General features: G+C 52.6%; 1 protein-coding gene across 1 annotated transcript; it reads left to right on the forward strand.

Moving 5' to 3' along the window:
- Positions 1-6895: 6895 nt before the first annotated feature.
- Positions 6896-21538, forward strand: LOC140644356 (keratin, type II cytoskeletal 7-like). The gene is given in 13 exon segments (XM_072847088.1): positions 6896-7037; positions 16659-16702; positions 16704-16996; positions 17033-17213; positions 17869-18080; positions 18273-18333; positions 18764-18859; positions 19160-19324; positions 19726-19851; positions 20558-20778; positions 20909-20937; positions 21067-21115; positions 21445-21538. Coding segments are annotated over 13 exon segments (1713 nt in total).
- Positions 21539-22174: the final 636 nt, after the last annotated feature.

The following is a 22174-nucleotide window of genomic DNA, read 5'->3' on the forward strand; positions in this document are numbered from 1 at the left end:
AGGAGGAAGCTCGGGCAGTGGAGGCTCCATGTCTGGAGGTGGCCACAGCTCTGGAGGATGGGGATCCAGCTCTGGCAGTGGCCGATGCAGTCCTCACAGTGGAGGCCTGAGCTCTGGCAGTGGCAGCAGCTCTGGCAGGAGAGGCTCCATGTCTGGAGGTGGAGGAGGAGGAAGCTCAGGTCATGGAGGATCGAGCTCTGGCAGTGGTGGGTCCATCTGTGGAGGAGGAGGAGGAGGAGGCTCAGGGTATGGAGGAGGAGGAAGCTCGGGCAGTGGAGGATTGAGCTCTGGCAGTGGCGGGTCCATCTGTGGAGGAGGAGGAGGAGGAGGCTCAGGGTATGGAGGAGGAGGAAGCTCGGGCAGTGGAGGCTCCATGTCTGGAGGTGGCCACAGCTCTGGAGGATGGGGATCCAGCTCTGGCAGTGGCCGATGCAGTCCTCACAGTGGAGGCCTGAGCTCTGGCACTGGCAGCGGCTCTGGCAGGAGAGGCTCCATGTCTGGAGGTGGAGGAGGAGGAAGCTCAGGTCATGGAGGATCGAGCTCTGGCAGTGGCGGGTCCATCTGTGGAGGAGGAGGAGGATCAGGTTATGGAGGAGAAGGCTCAGGGTATGGAGGAGGAGGAAGCTCGGGCAGTGGAGGCTCCATGTCTGGAGGTGGCCACAGCTCTGGAGGATGGGGATCCAGCTCTGGCAGTGGCCGATGCAGTCCTCACAGTGGAGGCCTGAGCTCTGGCAGTGGCAGCAGCTCTGGCAGGAGAGGCTCCATGTCTGGAGGTGGAGGAGGAGGAAGCTCGGGCAGTGGAGGATCGAGCTCTGGCAGTGGCGGGTCCATCTGTGGAGGAGGAGGAGGATCAGGTTATGGAGGAGAAGGCTCAGGGTATGGAGGAGGAGGAAGCTCGGGCAGTGGAGGCTCCATGTCTGGAGGTGGCCACAGCTCTGGAGGATGGGGATCCAGCTCTGGCAGTGGCCGATGCAGTCCTCACAGTGGAGGCCTGAGCTCTGGCAGTGGCAGCAGCTCTGGCAGGAGAGGCTCCATGTCTGGAGGTGGAGGAGGAGGAAGCTCGGGCAGTGGAGGATCGAGCTCTGGCAGTGGCGGGTCCATGTCTGGAGGAGGAGGAGGAGGAGGCTCAGGGTATGGAGGAGGAGGAAGCTCGGGCAGTGGAGGCTCCATGTCTGGAGGTGGCCACAGCTCTGGAGGATGGGGATCCAGCTCTGGCAGTGGCCGATGCAGTCCTCACAGTGGAGGCCTGAGCTCTGGCAGTGGCAGCAGCTCTGGCAGGAGAGGCTCCATGTCTGGAGGTGGAGGAGGAGGAAGCTCGGGCAGTGGAGGCTCCATGTCTGGAGGCGGCCACAGCTCTGGAGGATGGGGATCCAGCTCTGGCAGTGGCCGATGCAGTCCTCACAGTGGAGGCCTGAGCTCTGGCAGTGGCAGCAGCTCTGGCAGGAGAGGCTCCATGTCTGGAGGTGGAGGAGGAGGAAGCTCGGGCAGTGGAGGATCGAGCTCTGGCAGTGGCGGGTCCATCTGTGGAGGAGGAGGAGGAGGAGGCTCAGGGTATGGAGGAGGAGGAAGCTCGGGCAGTGGAGGCTCCATGTCTGGAGGTGGCCACAGCTCTGGAGGATGGGGATCCAGCTCTGGCAGTGGCCGATGCAGTCCTCACAGTGGAGGCCTGAGCTCTGGCAGTGGCAGCAGCTCTGGCAGGAGAGGCTCCATGTCTGGAGGTGGAGGAGGAGGAAGCTCGGGCAGTGGAGGATCGAGCTCTGGCAGTGGCGGGTCCATCTGTGGAGGAGGAGGAGGAGGAGGCTCAGGGTATGGAGGAGGAGGAAGCTCGGGCAGTGGAGGCTCCATGTCTGGAGGTGGCCACAGCTCTGGAGGATGGGGATCCAGCTCTGGCAGTGGCCGATGCAGTCCTCACAGTGGAGGCCTGAGCTCTGGCAGTGGCAGCAGCTCTGGCAGGAGAGGCTCCATGTCTGGAGGTGGAGGAGGAGGAAGCTCGGGCAGTGGAGGCTCCATGTCTGGAGGCGGCCACAGCTCTGGAGGATGGGGATCCAGCTCTGGCAGTGGCCGATGCAGTCCTCACAGTGGAGGCCTGAGCTCTGGCAGTGGCAGCAGCTCTGGCAGGAGAGGCTCCATGTCTGGAGGTGGAGGAGGAGGAAGCTCAGGTCAGTGGAGGATCGAGCTCTGGCAGTGGCGGGTCCATCTGTGGAGGAGGAGGAGGAGGAGGCTCAGGGTATGGAGGAGGAGGAAGCTCGGGCAGTGGAGGCTCCATGTCTGGAGGTGGCCACAGCTCTGGAGGATGGGGATCCAGCTCTGGCAGTGGCCGATGCAGTCCTCACAGTGGAGGCCTGAGCTCTGGCAGTGGCAGCATGTCTGGAGGAGGAGGAGGCTCCATGTCTGGAGGTGGAGGAGGAGGAAGCTCGGGCAGTGGAGGCTCCATGTCTGGAGGTGGCCACAGCTCTGGAGGATGGGGATCCAGCTCTGGCAGTGGCCGATGCAGTCCTCACAGTGGAGGCCTGAGCTCTGGCAGTGGCAGCAGCTCTGGCAGGAGAGGCTCCATGTCTGGAGGTGGAGGAGGAGGAAGCTCGGGCAGTGGAGGATCGAGCTCTGGCAGTGGCGGGTCCATCTGTGGAGGAGGAGGAGGAGGAGGCTCAGGGTATGGAGGAGGAGGAAGCTCGGGCAGTGGAGGCTCCATGTCTGGAGGTGGCCACAGCTCTGGAGGATGGGGATCCAGCTCTGGCAGTGGCCGATGCAGTCCTCACAGTGGAGGCCTGAGCTCTGGCAGTGGCAGCAGCTCTGGCAGGAGAGGCTCCATGTCTGGAGGTGGAGGAGGAGGAAGCTCAGGTCATGGAGGATCGAGCTCTGGCAGTGGCGGGTCCATGTCTGGAGGAGGAGGAGGCTCAGGGTATGGAGGAGGAGGAAGCTCGGGCAGTGGAGGCTCCATGTCTGGAGGTGGCCACAGCTCTGGAGGATGGGGATCCAGCTCTGGCAGTGGCCGATGCAGTCCTCACAGTGGAGGCCTGAGCTCTGGCAGTGGCAGCAGCTCTGGCAGGAGAGGCTCCATGTCTGGAGGTGGAGGAGGAGGAAGCTCGGGCAGTGGAGGATCGAGCTCTGGCAGTGGCGGGTCCATCTGTGGAGGAGGAGGAGGAGGAGGCTCAGGGTATGGAGGAGGAGGAAGCTCGGGCAGTGGAGGCTCCATGTCTGGAGGTGGCCACAGCTCTGGAGGATGGGGATCCAGCTCTGGCAGTGGCCGATGCAGTCCTCACAGTGGAGGCCTGAGCTCTGGCAGTGGCAGCAGCTCTGGCAGGAGAGGCTCCATGTCTGGAGGTGGAGGAGGAGGAAGCTCAGGTCATGGAGGATCGAGCTCTGGCAGTGGCGGGTCCATGTCTGGAGGAGGAGGAGGCTCAGGGTATGGAGGAGGAGGAAGCTCGGGCAGTGGAGGCTCCATGTCTGGAGGTGGCCACAGCTCTGGAGAATGGGGATCCAGCTCTGGCAGTGGCCGATGCAGTCCTCACAGTGGAGGCCTGAGCTCTGGCAGTGGCAGCAGCTCTGGCAGGAGAGGCTCCATGTCTGGAGGTGGAGGAGGAGGAAGCTCAGGTCATGGAGGATCGAGCTCTGGCAGTGGCGGGTCCATGTCTGGAGGAGGAGGAGGAGGAGGCTCAGGGTATGGAGGAGGAGGAAGCTCGGGCAGTGGAGGCTCCATGTCTGGAGGTGGCCACAGCTCTGGAGGATGGGGATCCAGCTCTGGCAGTGGCCGATGCAGTCCTCACAGTGGAGGCCTGAGCTCTGGCAGTGGCAGCAGCTCTGGCAGGAGAGGCTCCATGTCTGGAGGTGGAGGAGGAGGAAGCTCGGGCAGTGGAGGATCGAGCTCTGGCAGTGGCGGGTCCATCTGTGGAGGAGGAGGAGGAGGAGGCTCAGGGTATGGAGGAGGAGGAAGCTCGGGCAGTGGAGGCTCCATGTCTGGAGGTGGCCACAGCTCTGGAGGATGGGGATCCAGCTCTGGCAGTGGCCGATGCAGTCCTCACAGTGGAGGCCTGAGCTCTGGCAGTGGCAGCAGCTCTGGCAGGAGAGGCTCCATGTCTGGAGGTGGAGGAGGAGGAAGCTCAGGTCATGGAGGATCGAGCTCTGGCAGTGGCGGGTCCATGTCTGGAGGAGGAGGAGGCTCAGGGTACGGAGGAGGAGGAAGCTCGGGCAGTGGAGGATCGAGCTCTGGCAGTGGCGGGTCCATGTCTGGAGGAGGAGGAGGCTCAGGGTATGGAGGAGGAGGAAGCTCGGGCAGTGGAGGCTCCATGTCTGCAGGCGGCCACAGCTCTGGAGGATGGGGATCCAGCTCTGGCAGTGGCCGATGCAGTCCTCACAGTGGAGGCCTGAGCTCTGGCAGTGGCAGCAGCTCTGGCAGGAGAGGCTCCATGTCTGGAGGTGGAGGAGGAGGAAGCTCGGGCAGTGGAGGATCGAGCTCTGGCAGTGGCGGGTCCATCTGTGGAGGAGGAGGAGGAGGAGGCTCAGGGTATGGAGGAGGAGGAAGCTCGGGCAGTGGAGGCTCCATGTCTGGAGGTGGCCACAGCTCTGGAGGATGGGGATCCAGCTCTGGCAGTGGCCGATGCAGTCCTCACAGTGGAGGCCTGAGCTCTGGCACTGGCAGCAGCTCTGGCAGGAGAGGCTCCATGTCTGGAGGTGGAGGAGGAGGAAGCTCAGGTCAGTGGAGGATCGAGCTCTGGCAGTGGCGGGTCCATCTGTGGAGGAGGAGGAGGAGGAGGCTCAGGGTATGGAGGAGGAGGAAGCTCGGGCAGTGGAGGCTCCATGTCTGGAGGTGGCCACAGCTCTGGAGGATGGGGATCCAGCTCTGGCAGTGGCCGATGCAGTCCTCACAGTGGAGGCCTGAGCTCTGGCAGTGGCAGCAGCTCTGGCAGGAGAGGCTCCATGTCTGGAGGTGGAGGAGGAGGAAGCTCAGGTCATGGAGGATCGAGCTCTGGCAGTGGCGGGTCCATCTGTGGAGGAGGAGGAGGAGGAGGCTCAGGGTATGGAGGAGGAGGAAGCTCGGGCAGTGGAGGCTCCATGTCTGGAGGTGGCCACAGCTCTGGAGGATGGGGATCCAGCTCTGGCAGTGGCCGATGCAGTCCTCACAGTGGAGGCCTGAGCTCTGGCAGTGGCAGCAGCTCTGGCAGGAGAGGCTCCATGTCTGGAGGTGGAGGAGGAGGAAGCTCGGGCAGTGGAGGATCGAGCTCTGGCAGTGGCGGGTCCATCTGTGGAGGAGGAGGAGGAGGAGGCTCAGGGTATGGAGGAGGAGGAAGCTCGGGCAGTGGAGGCTCCATGTCTGGAGGTGGCCACAGCTCTGGAGGATGGGGATCCAGCTCTGGCAGTGGCCGATGCAGTCCTCACAGTGGAGGCCTGAGCTCTGGCAGTGGCAGCAGCTCTGGCAGGAGAGGCTCCATGTCTGGAGGTGGAGGAGGAGGAAGCTCAGGTCATGGAGGATCGAGCTCTGGCAGTGGCGGGTCCATGTCTGGAGGAGGAGGAGGCTCAGGGTATGGAGGAGGAGGAAGCTCGGGCAGTGGAGGCTCCATGTCTGGAGGTGGCCACAGCTCTGGAGGATGGGGATCCAGCTCTGGCAGTGGCCGATGCAGTCCTCACAGTGGAGGCCTGAGCTCTGGCAGTGGCAGCAGCTCTGGCAGGAGAGGCTCCATGTCTGGAGGTGGAGGAGGAGGAAGCTCAGGTCATGGAGGATCGAGCTCTGGCAGTGGTGGGTCCATCTGTGGAGGAGGAGGAGGAGGAGGCTCAGGGTATGGAGGAGGAGGAAGCTCGGGCAGTGGAGGATTGAGCTCTGGCAGTGGCGGGTCCATGTCTGGAGGAGGAGGAGGCTCAGGGTATGGAGGAGGAGGAAGCTCGGGCAGTGGAGGCTCCATGTCTGGAGGTGGCCACAGCTCTGGAGGATGGGGATCCAGCTCTGGCAGTGGCCGATGCAGTCCTCACAGTGGAGGCCTGAGCTCTGGCAGTGGCAGCAGCTCTGGCAGGAGAGGCTCCATGTCTGGAGGGGGAGGAGGAGGAAGCTCAGGTCATGGAGGATTGAGCTCTGGCAGTGGCGGGTCCATGTCTGGAGGAGGAGGAGGAGGAGGCTCAGGGTATGGAGGAGGAGGAAGCTCGGGCAGTGGAGGCTCCATGTCTGGAGGTGGCCACAGCTCTGGAGGATGGGGATCCAGCTCTGGCAGTGGCCGATGCAGTCCTCACAGTGGAGGCCTGAGCTCTGGCAGTGGCAGCAGCTCTGGCAGGAGAGGCTCCATGTCTGGAGGTGGAGGAGGAGGAAGCTCAGGTCATGGAGGATCGAGCTCTGGCAGTGGTGGGTCCATCTGTGGAGGAGGAGGAGGAGGAGGCTCAGGGTATGGAGGAGGAGGAAGCTCGGGCAGTGGAGGATTGAGCTCTGGCAGTGGCGGGTCCATGTCTGGAGGAGGAGGAGTCTCAGGGTATGGTGGAGGAGGAAGCTCGGGCAGTGGAGGCTCCATGTCTGGAGGTGGCCACAGCTCTGGAGGATGGGGATCCAGCTCTGGCAGTGGCCGATGCAGTCCTCACAGTGGAGGCCTGAGCTCTGGCAGTGGCAGCAGCTCTGGCAGGAGAGGCTCCATGTCTGGAGGTGGAGGAGGAGGAAGCTCAGGTCATGGAGGATCGAGCTCTGGCAGTGGCGGGTCCATCTGTGGAGGAGGAGGAGGAGGAGGCTCAGGGTATGGAGGAGGAGGAAGCTCGGGCAGTGGAGGCTCCATGTCTGGAGGTGGCCACAGCTCTGGAGGATGGGGATCCAGCTCTGGCAGTGGCCGATGCAGTCCTCACAGTGGAGGCCTGAGCTCTGGCAGTGGCAGCAGCTCTGGCAGGAGAGGCTCCATGTCTGGAGGGGGAGGAGGAGGAAGCTCAGGTCATGGAGGATCGAGCTCTGGCAGTGGCGAGTCCATGTCTGGAGGAGGAGGAGGCTCAGGGTACGGAGGAGGAGGAAGCTCGGGCAGTGGAGGATCGAGCTCTGGCAGTGGCGGGTCCATGTCTGGAGGAGGAGGAGGCTCAGGGTACGGAGGAGGAGGAAGCTCGGGCAGTGGAGGATTGAGCTCTGGCAGTGGCGGGTCCATCTGTGGAGGAGGAGGAGGAGGAGGCTCAGGGTATGGAGGAGGAGGAAGCTCGGGCAGTGGAGGCTCCATGTCTGGAGGTGGCCACAGCTCTGGAGGATGGGGATCCAGCTCTGGCAGTGGCCGATGCAGTCCTCACAGTGGAGGCCTGAGCTCTGGCAGTGGCAGCAGCTCTGGCAGGAGAGGCTCCATGTCTGGAGGTGGAGGAGGAGGAAGCTCAGGTCATGGAGGATCGAGCTCTGGCAGTGGCGGGTCCATGTCTGGAGGAGGAGGAGGATCAGGTTATGGAGGAGAAGGCTCAGGGTATGGAGGAGGAGGCAGCTCTGGCAGTGGAGGCTCCATCTCTGGAGGTGGAGGAAGTTCATTCTCTGGAGGTGGGGGAGCAAGCTGTGGTCGTATCTGCAGGTCTGGCAGTGGAGGGTATGGGTTGGGGGGTGGAGGTCACTCTGGAGGGGAAGGGGGTTTTGGGGGAGGGAGCTGTGGAGCTGGGGGATACAGCCCCGGAGATGGGACTGTAGAATGTACCTCTGAGGGAGGGTGGACTTCTCAAAGGCGTGGTTACAGGTCTGGCTATGGAAATGGCTCAGGTCCTTCTGGCGATGCTTCCCACAAGTAATATTTTCATGTAAAAATCTGCCAGTGGAATGGGGAGAAGGCCTTCCCCTTTCTATTGGATGCAAGGGTGGCCTTCCTGCCCACACTGAGTCACCACTGCTCTGAACGTGTCGCACATAGTCCGTAGCTCTCTTCTCCCTGCACAGCCATCCCCTGAATTCCCCAACCACACACCTCTGTTTTATGACAATATTGTGATAGTTGCTATTGTTTCCCTCGCCTTTCTCCGAGCGCTTCGACTCAGGCTCTTTGGAACCTTTGTCTTTTGCAACTAAAAGCTTGAAACCACGTCTGTTGTTGTGTGTGTATTGGTCTATGGGAGGACACGACTCTAATGTGTATGATGGGATTTTTGAATGAAGTATTTAAAAATATAAACCCGTTTATAGATTTCTGATCTAACCTCAACAGAAAATTAGTGAAAAAGTGAAAGAAGGTGTTTACAAAAGAATGTCTGTTGGGGGGGGGCAAACCCTGAACATCTGCTGTGAAAATGGGTTTCAGGGGACAAGTCCTATTGGTCTCATCTAGCAAGTCAACCAGGACACATGGCCACATCTCAGTTCCATCATGCCCTCCAGGAGTCACTCATTAAATAACCAGGAGACAGATCAAATCATCCACATAGATTTTGTTAGCATTGCAGTTGCAGATAAAGAAAGGAGCAGAAAGTCTATGAAAAACACTGCATCCTTACCTTGCTTCTAGTCCCGTTTTTTCCCCCTGGAGTCCCAAATCAAAGTTGGACAGTATGTACCCAAGTAAGCCTTTTTTGGCCAACATCTTATTCAATGGTCACTTCTATGCAGAGGAAGCAAGATGTTTTCTAAATTTCTCACAGAACCTCCTTTAAGTCCAATCAAAAGTTCTAATGAAGAGCAGAGCAGCTGAGATTACTGGAAAAGTTTGTTCAAGAAGCTCAATGCAACTGTGTCACCTTAATTTAGCAACACTCCTCTTGGATAACTGGAGTGTCACAATGCTATCATAGAATAGAACCACAGAATAGTTTGGGTTGGAAGGGACCTTTAAAGCTCATCCAGTCCAACCCCCCTGCCATGAGCAGGGACAGCTTCAACCAGATCAGGTTGCTCCGAGCCCTGTCCAGCCTGGCCTTGAATGTTTCCAGGGATGGGGCATCCACCCCCTCTCTGGGCAACCCGTGCCACTGTCTCACCACCCTCAGCGTAAAACCTTTCTTCCTGATATCTAGCCTGAATCTCCCCTCTTTTAGTTTAAAACCGTTACCCCTTGTCCTGTCGCTGCAGGCCCTACTAAAAAGTCCGTCCCCATCTTTCCTCTAGCCCCCTTCGTATATTGAAAGGCCGCAATAAGGTCTCCCTGGAGCCTTCTCTTCTCCAGGCTGAACAACCCCAGCTCTCGGCCTTTCCTCCTAGGAGAGGTGCTCCAGCCCTCGGATCATTTTCGTGGCCTCCTCTGGACCCGCTCCAACAGGTCCATGCCCTTCTTACATTGGGGGCCCCCGAGCTGGACGCAGTGCTCCAGGGGGGTTTCACCAGAGCGTGGCAGAGGGGCAGGATCCCCTCCCTCGACCTGCTGGCCACGCTGCTTTGGATGCAGCCCAGGAGATGGTTGGCTTTCTGAGCTGCAAGCGCACGTTGCCGGCTCACGTCCAGTTTTTCATCCATCAGTACCCCCAAGTCGTTCTCCGCAGGCCTGCTCTCGATCCCTTCATCCGCCAGCCTGTAGTTGTGCTTGGGATTGCCCCAACCCATGTGCAGGACCTTGCACTTGGCCTTGTTGAACCTCATGAGGTTCACATGGGCCCACTACTCGAGCTTGTCCAGGTCCCTCTGGATGGCATCCCGTCCCTCTGGTGTGTCAGCCGCACCACACAGCTCGGTGTCGTCGGCAAACTTGCTGAGGGTGCACTTGATCCCTCTATGTCATTGATGGAGATATTAAACAGTACTGGTCCTGGTACAGACCCCTGAGAGACACCACTCATCACTGATCTCCATTTGGACGTTGAGCCATTGACCACTACTCTCTGGATGCGACCATCCAACCGATTCCTCACCCACTGAACAGTCCATCCATCAAATCTGTATCTCTCCAATTCAGAGAAGGATGTCGTGGGGGACCGTCTCAAAGGCCTTACAGAAGTCCAGATAGACAGCATCCGTAGCTCTTCCCTTTCCACTGCTGTAGTCACTCCATCATAGAAGGCCATTACGTTGGTCAGGCAGGACTTGCCCTTGGTGAAGCCATGCTGGCTCTCTCGAATCCCCTCCCTGTCCTCCATGTGCCTTAGCATCGCTTCTAGGAGGATCCGTTCCATGATCTTCCCAGGCACGGAGGTGAGGCTGACAGGTCGGTAGTTCCCCGGGTCCTCCTTTCTACCCTGTTTAAAAACGGGTGCAACGTTTCCTTTTTTCCAGTCACCAGGGACTTCACCTGACTGCCGTGGCTTTTCAAATGTCACGGAGAGCGGCTTGGCAACTACATCAGCCAATTCCCTCAGGACTCAGGGATGCATCTCGTCAGGTCCCATAGATTTATGTATATTCCGGTTCCTCAGGTGGTCACGAACCTGATCTCTTACACTGTGAGGGATTTTGTTCCCCCAGTCCCTGTCTTGCAGTCCATCCACTCGAGAGGTGTGGGAAGTGAAGAGTGAGGCAAAGGAGTTGAGTACCTCGGCCTTCTCCTTCTCCATTGTCACCAGTTTGCCAGTTGTGTTCATCAGGGAGGGTACGCTTTCCTTGACCTTCCTTTTCTGGCTGACACACCCCTATTATTCTTTGTGTCCCTTGCCCAGTTCAGCTCCAGCCGTGCCTTGGTCGTCCTGACCCCATCCCTACCCAACCGGGCAGCGTCCCTATACTCTTCCCAGGATACCTGTCCCTGCTTCCACCACCTGTGCATTTCCTTCTTGCCCTTTAGTTTGCCCAGCAGGTCTCGACTCATCCATGCTGGTCTCTTGCCCTCCTTTCCTGATCTTATCCCTGGGGTTCGAGAGCTTTTGCACTGTCTATTACCTGCTTAAGAAGTTACCCTCCATGCACTCCAGGAGTCTCCTGGATTGCCTACAGCTCGCCGTGCTACTTTTCCAGCAGATGTCGGGGTGGTTGAAGTCCCCCAGCAGGACGAGAGCCTGCGAGCCTGAAGCCTCCTGTAGCTGGAGGAAGAAGGCTTCATCAACAGGCTCCCCTTGATCGGGCGGCCTGTAGTAGACACCGACCTCAAGGTTCCCTTTGTTGCCTCGGTCTCTGATTCTTACCCATAAGCTTTCAACCTGCTCGTGGCTATTCTTCAGAGACAGCTCTTCACGCTCCATCCATTTCTTGATGTAGAGGGCAACCCCTCCACCCCTCCTTCCTTGCCTGTCCCTTCTGAACAGCCGGTGGCCATCGATAGCCGCACTCCAGTCATGGGCTTCATCCCACCAAGTTTCAGTAATGGCAACTTGGTCGTGGCTTTCTAGCAGCACGGTGGCTTCCAACTCCTCCTGTTTGTTGCCCGTGCTGCGTGCATTGGTGTAGAGGCGCTTCAGCTGGGCTGTCGGCCGTGTCACCTTCTTAGAGGAACACCTTAATTCCTTTGAGGTATTTCCTTGGTGTTTCCCTCTTGGCTCCTATTACCTCAGGAGCCCCTGGCTCATCTCCGTAAGACTTCAAGTGTGCTGCAGTGCACCCAGCACGTCTCAGAGCAACAGGCTGAGGCCCTTGCTAGCACCCCATCCCTCTAACCTTGGCGTGTCATCCCACAGCTTGTCACGGGCAAGCCTGATATTATCTCGCTCCCCCCTCAAGTCTCGTTTAAAGCTCATCAGGAATATTTCATGTCTTTTCCACAGTCAGAGGGAAGGTAGGATCCTCTTAACTGTTTTTCAAAGAAATCCAACTGTGAAGAGTCCTGGGGGTGGCAGCCAGTGGGGAGCGAGATACTCAGCTTGGAGTGGAGACCCATCCACTGTGGAGACCCATTTGCAAATAGAGCCACGAAAACAACTAGAGAAGGTTGATGGGGAGCCACAAAGGGATAAATCAAACCTTTATAGCATAGTCTGGAAGCAGTTATGAGTACCCTGTGTGTGCAGAGGTCTAGACACTGTATTTCAGTCAAAACTAGGTTATCGCTGCCCTCATCAAATGCAGAAAGCCCTACGCAAGTTGTGAAGCAGTCAGCTGTCGTAGTGAAATCTGGAGATTGTGTTAGCAAACCCTGCTGAGATAAGCCCGGGTTTTCATCTGCACTGGCTTGCATCCCACAGGCTCAGCGTGTGGGTGGTGTGAGTCTACCTTGACTTGCAAAATGCCATGCAGAGCTACCCTCCAACAGCTGAGACAGTTTATTCACCCTGTTAATGGCTGCTTTTACATCACTCACTGAAACAGTTCAGTTCTTCAGGATCCAAGGGATAAATAAACTGCATCGTCACAACCCAATTTTTTTAATCTAAGAGATTAGGTAAGACTTTTTAATCAAGACAAAGCCTCCCCTCTTACAATAAAATGTGGAAGCTGTGAAAGGTAACTTCTGGAACTGAAAGGAAGTGTGAAAGGCACACTACCAAGTATTGTTGGGCTTTAGTTTCACTGTTAAATTAATTACGTACACAGGGTGCCTACAGCTTTTAATCTCTAATCAGAAGAAAGAAAGAATTAATACGAACACTGTGGTCAGGTCTGTGGGTTTTTTACTGATCTGTTTTGTAGAGTGAAAGGTCAAAAAGGAAGAAGGTAGAGTCAATGGAGAGAAATAGGCACTTCTGGAGGCAATTCAAAAGACCTAATTTGTGCATCTACCTTAGTATGGGATGAATCACCTGCTGGAGATCAGACAAACCATCTGTTTCACTCGACTGTAACAGGAGCCTGGGAGACCAGCTTAGAAAAGAGCTTGCTAACCCCCAACTCGTACGAGGGGCTTGATCAGCATTTCCACTAAGTTGTTTTAAGTACTGTTTACCCACTGGTAGTACATAGCCTTAAGTGCTGGGGTAATTTAGTGAAGGAATGGTTTGGAAGGGTATATCAAAACCTGTTCTGCTTGTCAGCTAAGCTGTAATCATATCTCCAGTTTCTGGAGATGAGTGTTCTGCCACCTCCTTCCATATAAAACTATCCCTTTTTAAGTAGGAGTGAAAAATCTGGCCCAGGATTTCCGTTGTCTAAAAATATAATATTTTTAAAGAGCTTAATTATTGCTGTTCCTTTGATTCAGCAGTTATGTGGTCCAACTCCTGCTTGTATCTGTAAGGAGTTTGTGTATTTGGCTCTGTTAAGACCAAAGCTGAGTTTCAGGTCTTCGGACCATACAGATTTGAACTGGGATGATCAAGCAGATGATTTTCTTTCCACCACCACCACAGCATGTGCCAAGCATAGAAAGTGGCTAAAAGAGGTGCAGTGTCAATGTGGGGAGCATGGAGCCATGTCCACTGCTGATTTCTTGTGGACTCAACACTAAGTTGCTTATGTCAATTAGATATTGCCCATGCATTTTTTATGAAAAATGCCACAAGATAGACTGCCTAAGGCTGTGCCCAGAGACATTTTGATTTTTGAGGTTCAGGGGCTGAGAAAAAGGTTTTTGAAGAAGATGGGGCCTTCAGATTAATGTCAGTTAATGTCTTGGGGCATGTATTATCAGTCATCACAACACTGTAAACATGCTCAGGATGTAACACTGAAAGAAGGTATCTACTGACACCCTGTGCCTGGCACAGCTTGAGCCTCCAAGAGTATTGACATGATGAGCAGGATTTCAGGTATGAGGGGAGGACACCAAGGTGGTGAAGAAGATGACAGTAGGTCAGTTGTCATTAAAGCTGGTGGTAACTCTCTAGCTCAGTGTTGTTTTTCTGCTAGAGGTGCATTACTGGATGCACACATATTTCACAAAACAGCCCAGGCTCATAGTCAACCTCAGAGTACAAATCCATATGAAACCTTGCCATCTCGCAAGGCCCGAGGACCTTGTTGGTCCCATGCTGTCCTGGCTTCTAAATATTGCCCTCTACAGCTGTGAGCTGGCTTTTGCTAGTGGTATCCTGAGAGGTTTCTGAGCTTTGAACGAGGTGTGAACAGGCTCATGTCACCACCAAGATCCCAACCAAGAACCCATGTGGACCGGGATGCTCAAGATGCATTAGATACCACCACCTAGTGGGAGAAAAAAGTTGTACCACAGTGTTGTAGAGCTGGTCTTTGTGCCAGCTCTCCCACTCTCTCTCTGACTGATGGAGTTTTGGGCTTGAGCCTTCTTGGCTGTGCAGATGTGGCCAGAACAAAAAGTTCCCTCCTGATTTACTTTGGCAAAAGGCTGTGAAATCAGTCAGGGCTACATTGTAGCACCATGAAAATTGTGGGCCTCCAATTTTCATTGCTGGGCCTTTTTCCAAAATTCCTGGTGATTAGAGGTAAATTAATGAGCTGTGATTACCCTGGGAGCTACACCCCTGGTGCCCACATAGACATAACAACCCTCCCTCTCCTTAAAGGGAACTGCAGCAAACACAATTGCTCTGCCATGAATACACTGAATTCCATCAACTGGATGGAAGAAAGTGGAGAAGATCTGGTTTATCTTAACCCTGGAGACTCCCTGCTGTCAAATGACACATAAAATCTTTGTCTTTTGCAGCAAGTTGGGAGAGGAAGGCAGAGCTGACCTTGTGGTCCTCTAAACTACAGCCTGAGCTGGGCAGTTGAGAACAGCCCAAGGGTTGCATCAGGTGGCATCATCTGCCTTTTGGGGACTCAGGGTCATCAGGGGACTCACAGTCAGAGGGGAGGCTGGTCCGGATGGATGAACCTTTCACTATGTCTGCGGGTGTGAAAACACAAGTTCAGAAGTTTTGCTTATCAAAGTGTATCTATGGGAGGAAAACTTTTGAAACTATCCGTGACCCTGTAGGCTGTAACCACAGCAAGGAAACAAAAGCTCTGAGCTAACTCTTTCTTGTTTGAAAGGAGCCAAACTCCTTTCAAGGAGCTAGCCTTGCTAGCAGCAGGGCCAGGCAGAGTGCCATGAGATCACCCACCCCTGCTCAAAAGGTGCAGGAGGACCATCAAGCATCATGGCACCTCATCACGGGGGCCATGCAGACGCAGTGGGGGGATTCAGAGGGAGACCAAGGAGAGACAAACTGGAAGCACAAAATGAAGACCGAGTCAGAGCAGCTCCAGGCCAAGTGCTCTCCTCCTGGGCTCCAATCCTGCTCTTCCAGCTGGGATCGCCATGGACTCTGCTTGTATTTAAGCAGCCAAGTGAGACACCCAGGACTTCAATCATTCCTGCTCTTTGGTGTGTAGGTGTAATTGATAGTGCTGTCAAGAACCTGCAATTAAGCTACTTGTCTTTCCAGCTACTTCATACCATCAATTATCTCTCTTGCTGGGCTAAGGGCAGGCTGTTCCAGTACAGAACATTTGCAAATAATGAGGTACAAGAAAACTTTTGGCATCACCCACTCTTGGAGACAGAATACCAGCAAGGTTTGTGGTAACCAGTTTTTGTTTTCGTCAGCCTTCTTGCGAAAGGTGGTGAAAAAACCCTCCAATGAGCCCAGCACAAAAAAACCAACCAACCAACCAACCAAAACCCCTGCAAAAGCAAGGAAAGAAATGAGCAAGTGAAATACTATCAAATTTCTTGGGAATTTGAAATGCTTGAATGTTTAATTGACAAAAAAACTGACCAAGGTTTGAGCCTATTGAAAAAGTTAAGGATTAGTATGGCGTAATAGCGGGGAAAACCATTTCTTTCAAATCATCTGAAACGAAACCCTTTGCCTTTCTCTTTTGAAAGAGACTTTGGCAAGAAGCCGCAGGGACAGAAATGTAATCTTGGCTCCACCTCTGAGGTATTGTGAGACTCCAGCAAATGTATTAAACCTATCAGCCTTTTCTTCCCCATCTGTCAAGCAACTCCAATAAATCTTTTTTACTTGCCTTGAGGTATCCCAAGGGTTTTAATTACAAGCTCAAATATAAAGGATAGTAACAAAGAGTAGCCATACAGGAGCTGTATTAATAAGGTATTTTTGCAGGATACTGGTTGCTGGTGCATTCATAGTCTGCCCACCAAGGCCAAGCCTACCACTGTTTCCAATTAAATGATTAACAAGCATCCAGTTAACAGCCTTGTGGCCAAGCTTCCTATTTTCTAGGCTATTTATTTTCTTCTCCATGCATATCTCATTTTTCAATGTGTTCTACACAATCAGAGCTGAAAAATTAACGAGAAGATACAGCTATGCTAATTTATTCTTCTAAAAGTTGGGCATCCAAGTCTGACCTGGTCACTTTAGACTTTCTTGGACTCAGTGAAGAAGAGGAAGGCTCTCTGGAGGGCAGTATCTCAAACATGCCTGTCTTTCAGCACAGAGTTACTTTTCATCAAAAGTTAGAGGAGATGAGTCCTGCCCAGTTATGGTCTTTAACTGAGGATGCTGTGTGGAGGGCTATTTATAAAAAAAAGAAGTATTTTGCACTTTTGTACCACAGCAAGGAAATTTGCGTGTCTGGTCCACGCTATGGTTCCCAGCTTCCAAGCACTGGCCTGCCTTTCCCTGTGCCTCATGGACTCGTACTGTCCTTTGTGAAGGGAGTGGCTATGAAAAGAACAGATACTGCAAAAATCACGTATAATTTGCTGTTCAACAGAACATTCCTTTACAGATTGTTCTTGACAGAGGAAGATACTCTTAAGGCCATTTGCTAAACTGTAATTAATGTAAAGAAGGAGGACAAACTAAAACAAAAGAAGAATCCTCACAAAACCCAGCCCATGGGATCCTCCAAGCTGAGTATGCAAGCAAAGTAATTTAAAAACAGTAAAATTCCATAAGATTTCACAAATGCTCAGTGTTATGCATTGTTTTGCATATTTAAACCTACAAAGTGCTGCCAGGCAACGCAAACCCCAAGAAAACCCCAAATTATTCATCTGCATCTGCAACCAAGCCCCACTTCTGAGATGTGTATAAAGGAGGAGCTCAGGCTTGTCGGAGCAGAGGGGCACCTTTTTGAGTTGCATGCTCTGCTGTCCTCCAGCATCCTCTCCTCCATCACGTCTACCAGCATGAGCCAGCAGCTGTCAGCTGGAAGGTCTCATCATGGAAGAAAGTTCTTCTCATCGTCATCTGCTGCGAGTGGCATGAGCCGCTGCCGAAGCAGCGCTTTCCCCTCTGCTGCGCTATTTGGAAGAGGATATGGAGCCTGGAGCCACAGTAGTCGAAGCCTCCAAAACACAGATGGGTGTAAATGGATTTCTTCTGGCCGAAGCCTTGCACAGGGGGTCTGTGGAGGCTGGAGGTGCAGGGGCATCCATGCCAACAGTGAAGGTGGGAGTCGTGAGTTAGGCTTCCACAGCAGGAGCTGCAAAAGTGAAGGTATTCTTGTGGTGCACGTCAACGAACGCCTGCTACAGCCTCTTGATGTGAAGATCGACCCCGAAATCCAGTACATCCGAAAGCAGGAGAGAGAGCAGATGAAGAGCCTCAATAACCAGTTTGCCTCTTTGATTGACAAGGTGAGAGCTGAAGCAAGACTTAAAGGAATGATGAGGTTTAAGTGTGAAGGAAACCTTTTTGTGCTCAGGTCTTTGATTCCTCTCTTTCTCTCACTGGATTACATAAGCCTTGTGCTGTTTTTAGCATGCATGGCTCTAGTACCATAAGCGGCAAGTGCAGATCTAGCTGATAATGTTATTTTAATCTGGCTATTTATGTGCTTTAATAAGCTGCATCTGTTTTTATTATTAATAGCAGAAGGGAGCTGTTCCTCCAAGGTATCTTTCTGACTTCTGCACTGTTGACTTCTCTCTGTGCAGCTAAACCTTGTAAAGTTGCATTGTCTCCTATCGCTAAATGATGGTTTCCACTATCAGCCAATTGATATGCAGATCTATTTAAACATTCCATGGTTTCTCTAGCTGCCACAAAGGCTGTGCTGCCTAGGGCTTCCTTGGAAAACAGGAGAGCATCACACCCAGTATACTCTAGGATTCTTGGATTACGAAGATTGCAACGTCCCCCTTTTGTCCTCTCGTCCCCTTCAAATCATAATGAGCCCCTGGAGCATTGACTCAGAAGAGAAGATGCCTTGTTCCCCCCACATTTGTCTGGTCCCCATACAATGCATTTAAACATGTGCCTGAAGAAGGTGGCTTTGCTTTCTGAATGCAGGTACAGCATCTGGAGCAGCAGAACAGGGCGCTGGCAACCAAATGGGACCTCCTCCAAAAGCAGGTCCTGCCATCCCAGAAGAACATCAAGCATGTCTTCGACAACTTCATTTCCAGCCTGCAGAGGCGTCTGGACTCATTGCTGCATGAGAGGGGGCAGAAGGAGTCTGAGCTGAATGACATGGAGAAGCTTGTTGAAGAGTTCAGATGCAAGTGAGTGAGCAGAAACCATCCCCAGGGCAGTGAGCTCAAACAGCTTGTCTAATGGGACCTTTATTTTTGTCTGTATCAATAGATTTCTCTCTGAGGCCCAAAAAGCTGACATCCAAAAGCACCCTGACCCCTAAATACCCAGACAAACAAGGTCTCCAGTCTTAGCAACCAGGCTCTTCTCTTCCCTAACAGATACGAGCAGGAAGTGAGCACACGCACAGCTGCTGAGAACGAGTTTGTGTCACTGAAGAAGGTAAGGAATTTGGATGAATGGAAGGCTTGGATGCAGAGATCCAAGGAGTTTCCTCTGATCTGTTCCTTGCAAGGCAAGGGTCAGGTCCTGAGAATGTTAAAAGTCATTGGACAAGTATGGATGCAGAAAAACATGTCACAGAGTATTGCCAGAGAGCATTAAACCTCTGCCCTTTAGCACAGAAAATATATTTCATTCTAAGCTGGCAGCTTGCTAGTCCTAATGCCGAAATCATGATGTTTTTCAAGCAAGAACTCAGCAAATATTGTGTATGCTTTTGGGAACCCTTAGCTGTTGCTGTTCAGGGCTTATCTGAGCTTCCCAATTACATTTCCTAAACAAAATTTCTTACTCTAAAGATATAATGAAATTGCCTTAGGTCTCTGTGTAGGTACTATTTTGACTTCTAAATGTCTGGGAACTCTTTTAGGATGCGGACAGTGTCTATCTGACCAAGGCAGAGCTGGAAGCAAAGCTGGAAACCCTAAAGCAGGAGATACAGTTCCTGAAATGTGTTTCTGCTCAGGTATGGATGCTCCTGTCCCAACCTTGCTTGATGGCAGCTATTCCTACCAGCTGCTCCTTGTCTACATTATTTAGGCCTGATTAAACCAAACCATCAAGCTCTCTTTGGGAGGCAATGGGAATCCCAGATAAGGAAAACTTTGAGATCTCAACCCCTGCCCCCAAGCTGCATGCATGACCAAATCTAGTCTCAACTCATGGGTTGTGGCTCAGGACAAACTCTCAGTGGTGGTGTTACTTCCATTGGAGTGTGAGATAAGAAATCCAGGGACAGCTTACTGCCACTTCACATGGCTTCTAGGAAACCGCTGAGCTGGAGAGAAGTCCCTGTGACACCTCTGTCATTGTGAAAATGGACAACAGCCGTGGCCTGGACATGAAGGGCATCCTCAGGAGCGTTGAGTGCTGGTATGAGGACATGGCTCAGAAAAGCAAGGCAGAGCTGGATGCGTTGTACAGAACTAGGGTAAGTTGTAGCATCCAGCGACATGTCCTTAATTCTCTCACTGTTAAAAGTAGTAGTGGAATGGCGGTGATTTTTTCTTTCTGTCTTCACTATGGAACTTCTGGACCTAATTTTCCATTCTGCTAAACTGGATGGGGTCTCAAAGTCAGGAGAACATCCTCAAAACAGATACAGTGCAATGGGACAGGGCTCAGTCATGCTGGGAAAGTGGAGGTTGTAGCTGAGTTGAACAGTGAAAGCTACAAGAGGAAAGCTCCATTTGCTGCTGAAAGTCTCAGGAGCTGCAAAGTCAGGAGGACTTTTCTAAAGCTAGTTTAATTCACTTTGGAAGCAGAAGCAAGGCTCCTATGTTACATACGCTGCCTGTACTAATTGCCACCTCTCTCTTTTCCTACAATCAGTATCAAGAGCTTGACAAGGCAAAGGGGAGACATTGCAATGAACTGAAGTCCCACCAGCAAGAGATTGAAGAGCTGAGCTTTGTGATCCAGAGAAGCCAGTGTGACCTTCAAAATATAAAGAAGCAGGTATGATGGATCATACTTACTCACTGGATCTCCTAGATGTGAGATCCCAAGTCATGTTTTCTACATCTCTGTGGCATTTCTTTAATCTTTATCAAAGAGCATTGACTCACACGGGTTCCATTGGCCTAGAGAAGATCTTACCAGTGCCGAGCAGGGAAGAAGAATTATCTGCTGGCCTATTTTCTGCTGGATTATTTTGATTATTGCAAAGAACTAATTGTGCCAAATTAGATCATTGGATTAGCTACAGCCACTTGGAAAATTGCTAAAATTGCTCCAGCAAGAATTCTGGCAGGAGACAATGCTTCTGACACAGGTTCAAAGTATCCAATAAGTAGGGTAGAATTATGACTCACCAGTAATTCAGCACCCATAGAAACTGGTATAATTTTCAGACCATCTAATTCATTATATAGTTTATAACGGGAAGTAATGGAAAACCTTAATTATTAGTTCCAATTAGAACAAAGTATTGGTATCCTCGAAACAAGGCTTAAACACAGTCTGGCAGTACAGGGACACGTCCAGCCTTTCTGTAGTATTTCAGAATTAATACTTGATTTTGGAAACATCTGGCTTTCCTAAAAACAACCTCAATACTTCCCAATTTGGGACTCTCAAAAGAAGCGAGAATTTCTCTTTCAAAGGTGAGTATGGCAAGAAAGATGACAGGGAAAGTAAGGACTTCTTGTGTCTCCCCTGACAGGTGTCCTCTCTGCAAACATCAGTTTGTGATACTGAGCAGCGTGGGGATTGTGCCCTGAAAGATGCCCGGGAGAAGCATGTTGAGCTGCAGAATGCCCTCCAGAAGGCCAAGGATGAGCTGGCTTGCATGCTGCGGGATTACCAGGAGCTGCTGAATGTCAAGCTGGCCCTGGATATTGAGATTGCAACATATAAGGCTCTACTGGAGGGTGAAGAGAGCAGGTGGGTACCACTACAACCATGTGTGGGCAGCGTTCAGTCCTTGGGACTCTTCAACAAAGACAAGGAGGCTGGAAAATGCTAGAAATGCTGGTTACATGATGGATAACCTTGTGACCTTCTTCTCCTTCAGGATACGCTTTGGGAGCCCTGTGAGAGTGTGTAAGTAAGCTCAAGGTTGTCTATTTTCCTTACAACATTAAACAATCAAGTTCTGGTTTGCAGGGGGAGGAGGAAGGCTCCGTCCTCCCCCATGAGTGATTCAGCTTGTGTTTTCCCTGTTTGTGACAGCGATCACCACCCCTTGCAACACCATCTCTGGCTGCAAAGCCGAGCTGGGGTGTGGATCTGGTAGACAGCCCGGAAGAAGCAGGTCCTCTTGTAGCACTGGTAGAGCATCCCTACCTGAAGACGCTGGTGCCTGCCACAGAGGATTCACCTCCAGAAGTGTTGCCAGCTCTGTAGGCAGGCAGTATATCCCTGGTGCTCCCAACTGCATCCCTAGGAGTGAAGAATTCAGGGCTGGAGCTGGGGGCCGTTCGTGCCAGAGCTCAGCCCCTCTGGGCACTGGTGGACCCTGCAGCAGGACTGCAGGGAGGTGTGGAGAGAGCTGCAGAGCTGCAAAGAGCATGGGAAACTCAGCTCACTCACAAGGGATGTGTTGGCCAGGGGTGAGGATTTCATCTGGAACTCCATGCCCCAGGAACACCTGGATCTAAACTTCAGCTGTGAGAGTCAGGACAACCAGGACGTTAAGACCTAAAGTAGAAAAATGAAAGCCCTGTTCTACTTGCAGTGGTAAAAATATCCTCAACTCCACCTTACACACGAGGAAAAGGCATACTGGGTACAAGCACATTGTAGCATCATGAAACCACATCAGAGAAACTTCAACTGGGATCACATCAAAAAAGGGACACTTAAAACATACTCCTTTTGATTTCTGTTGTTTCTTTAAAGGGCTGGTGGTTGTGTTGGGGCACTTATCTTATTATTGCTCAATTCCTGCTTCCCACCAGCCTTTTTTTTTCTGATTAAGCCTTTGCTATCTACGAAACAAGTTATGATATTTAATTCAGAATCCTTTCCCTAGAGTGCCTGGGAAGTGTTTCTGGAAATGAGCTCTCTAGGACTCACCATTTCATCAAAGTTTATCTCATGTAATTTTAGGCAAGTCAGTGGAGTTGTAGTGGTGAGACACACGGGGTCATGGAGAGGAGGGGCAGGACTCCAGTGATGTTCTTTGTTCGCTGTCTTGGAGCAGTTTGATCATCCATATGCAGGCAGGCAAGTCATAAAGGAAATCTCAATTCAGAAAAACACATTTTGCCTTCTGTAGTCAGCAAAGAGTAATTACGTCGCTTGTATTCCTATTAGCTTCCTTGCTTAGTGTCCTGAC

This window comes from Ciconia boyciana, chromosome 27 (assembly GCF_034638445.1).
Source record: "Ciconia boyciana chromosome 27, ASM3463844v1, whole genome shotgun sequence".
Classification (NCBI taxonomy): domain Eukaryota; kingdom Metazoa; phylum Chordata; class Aves; order Ciconiiformes; family Ciconiidae; genus Ciconia; species Ciconia boyciana.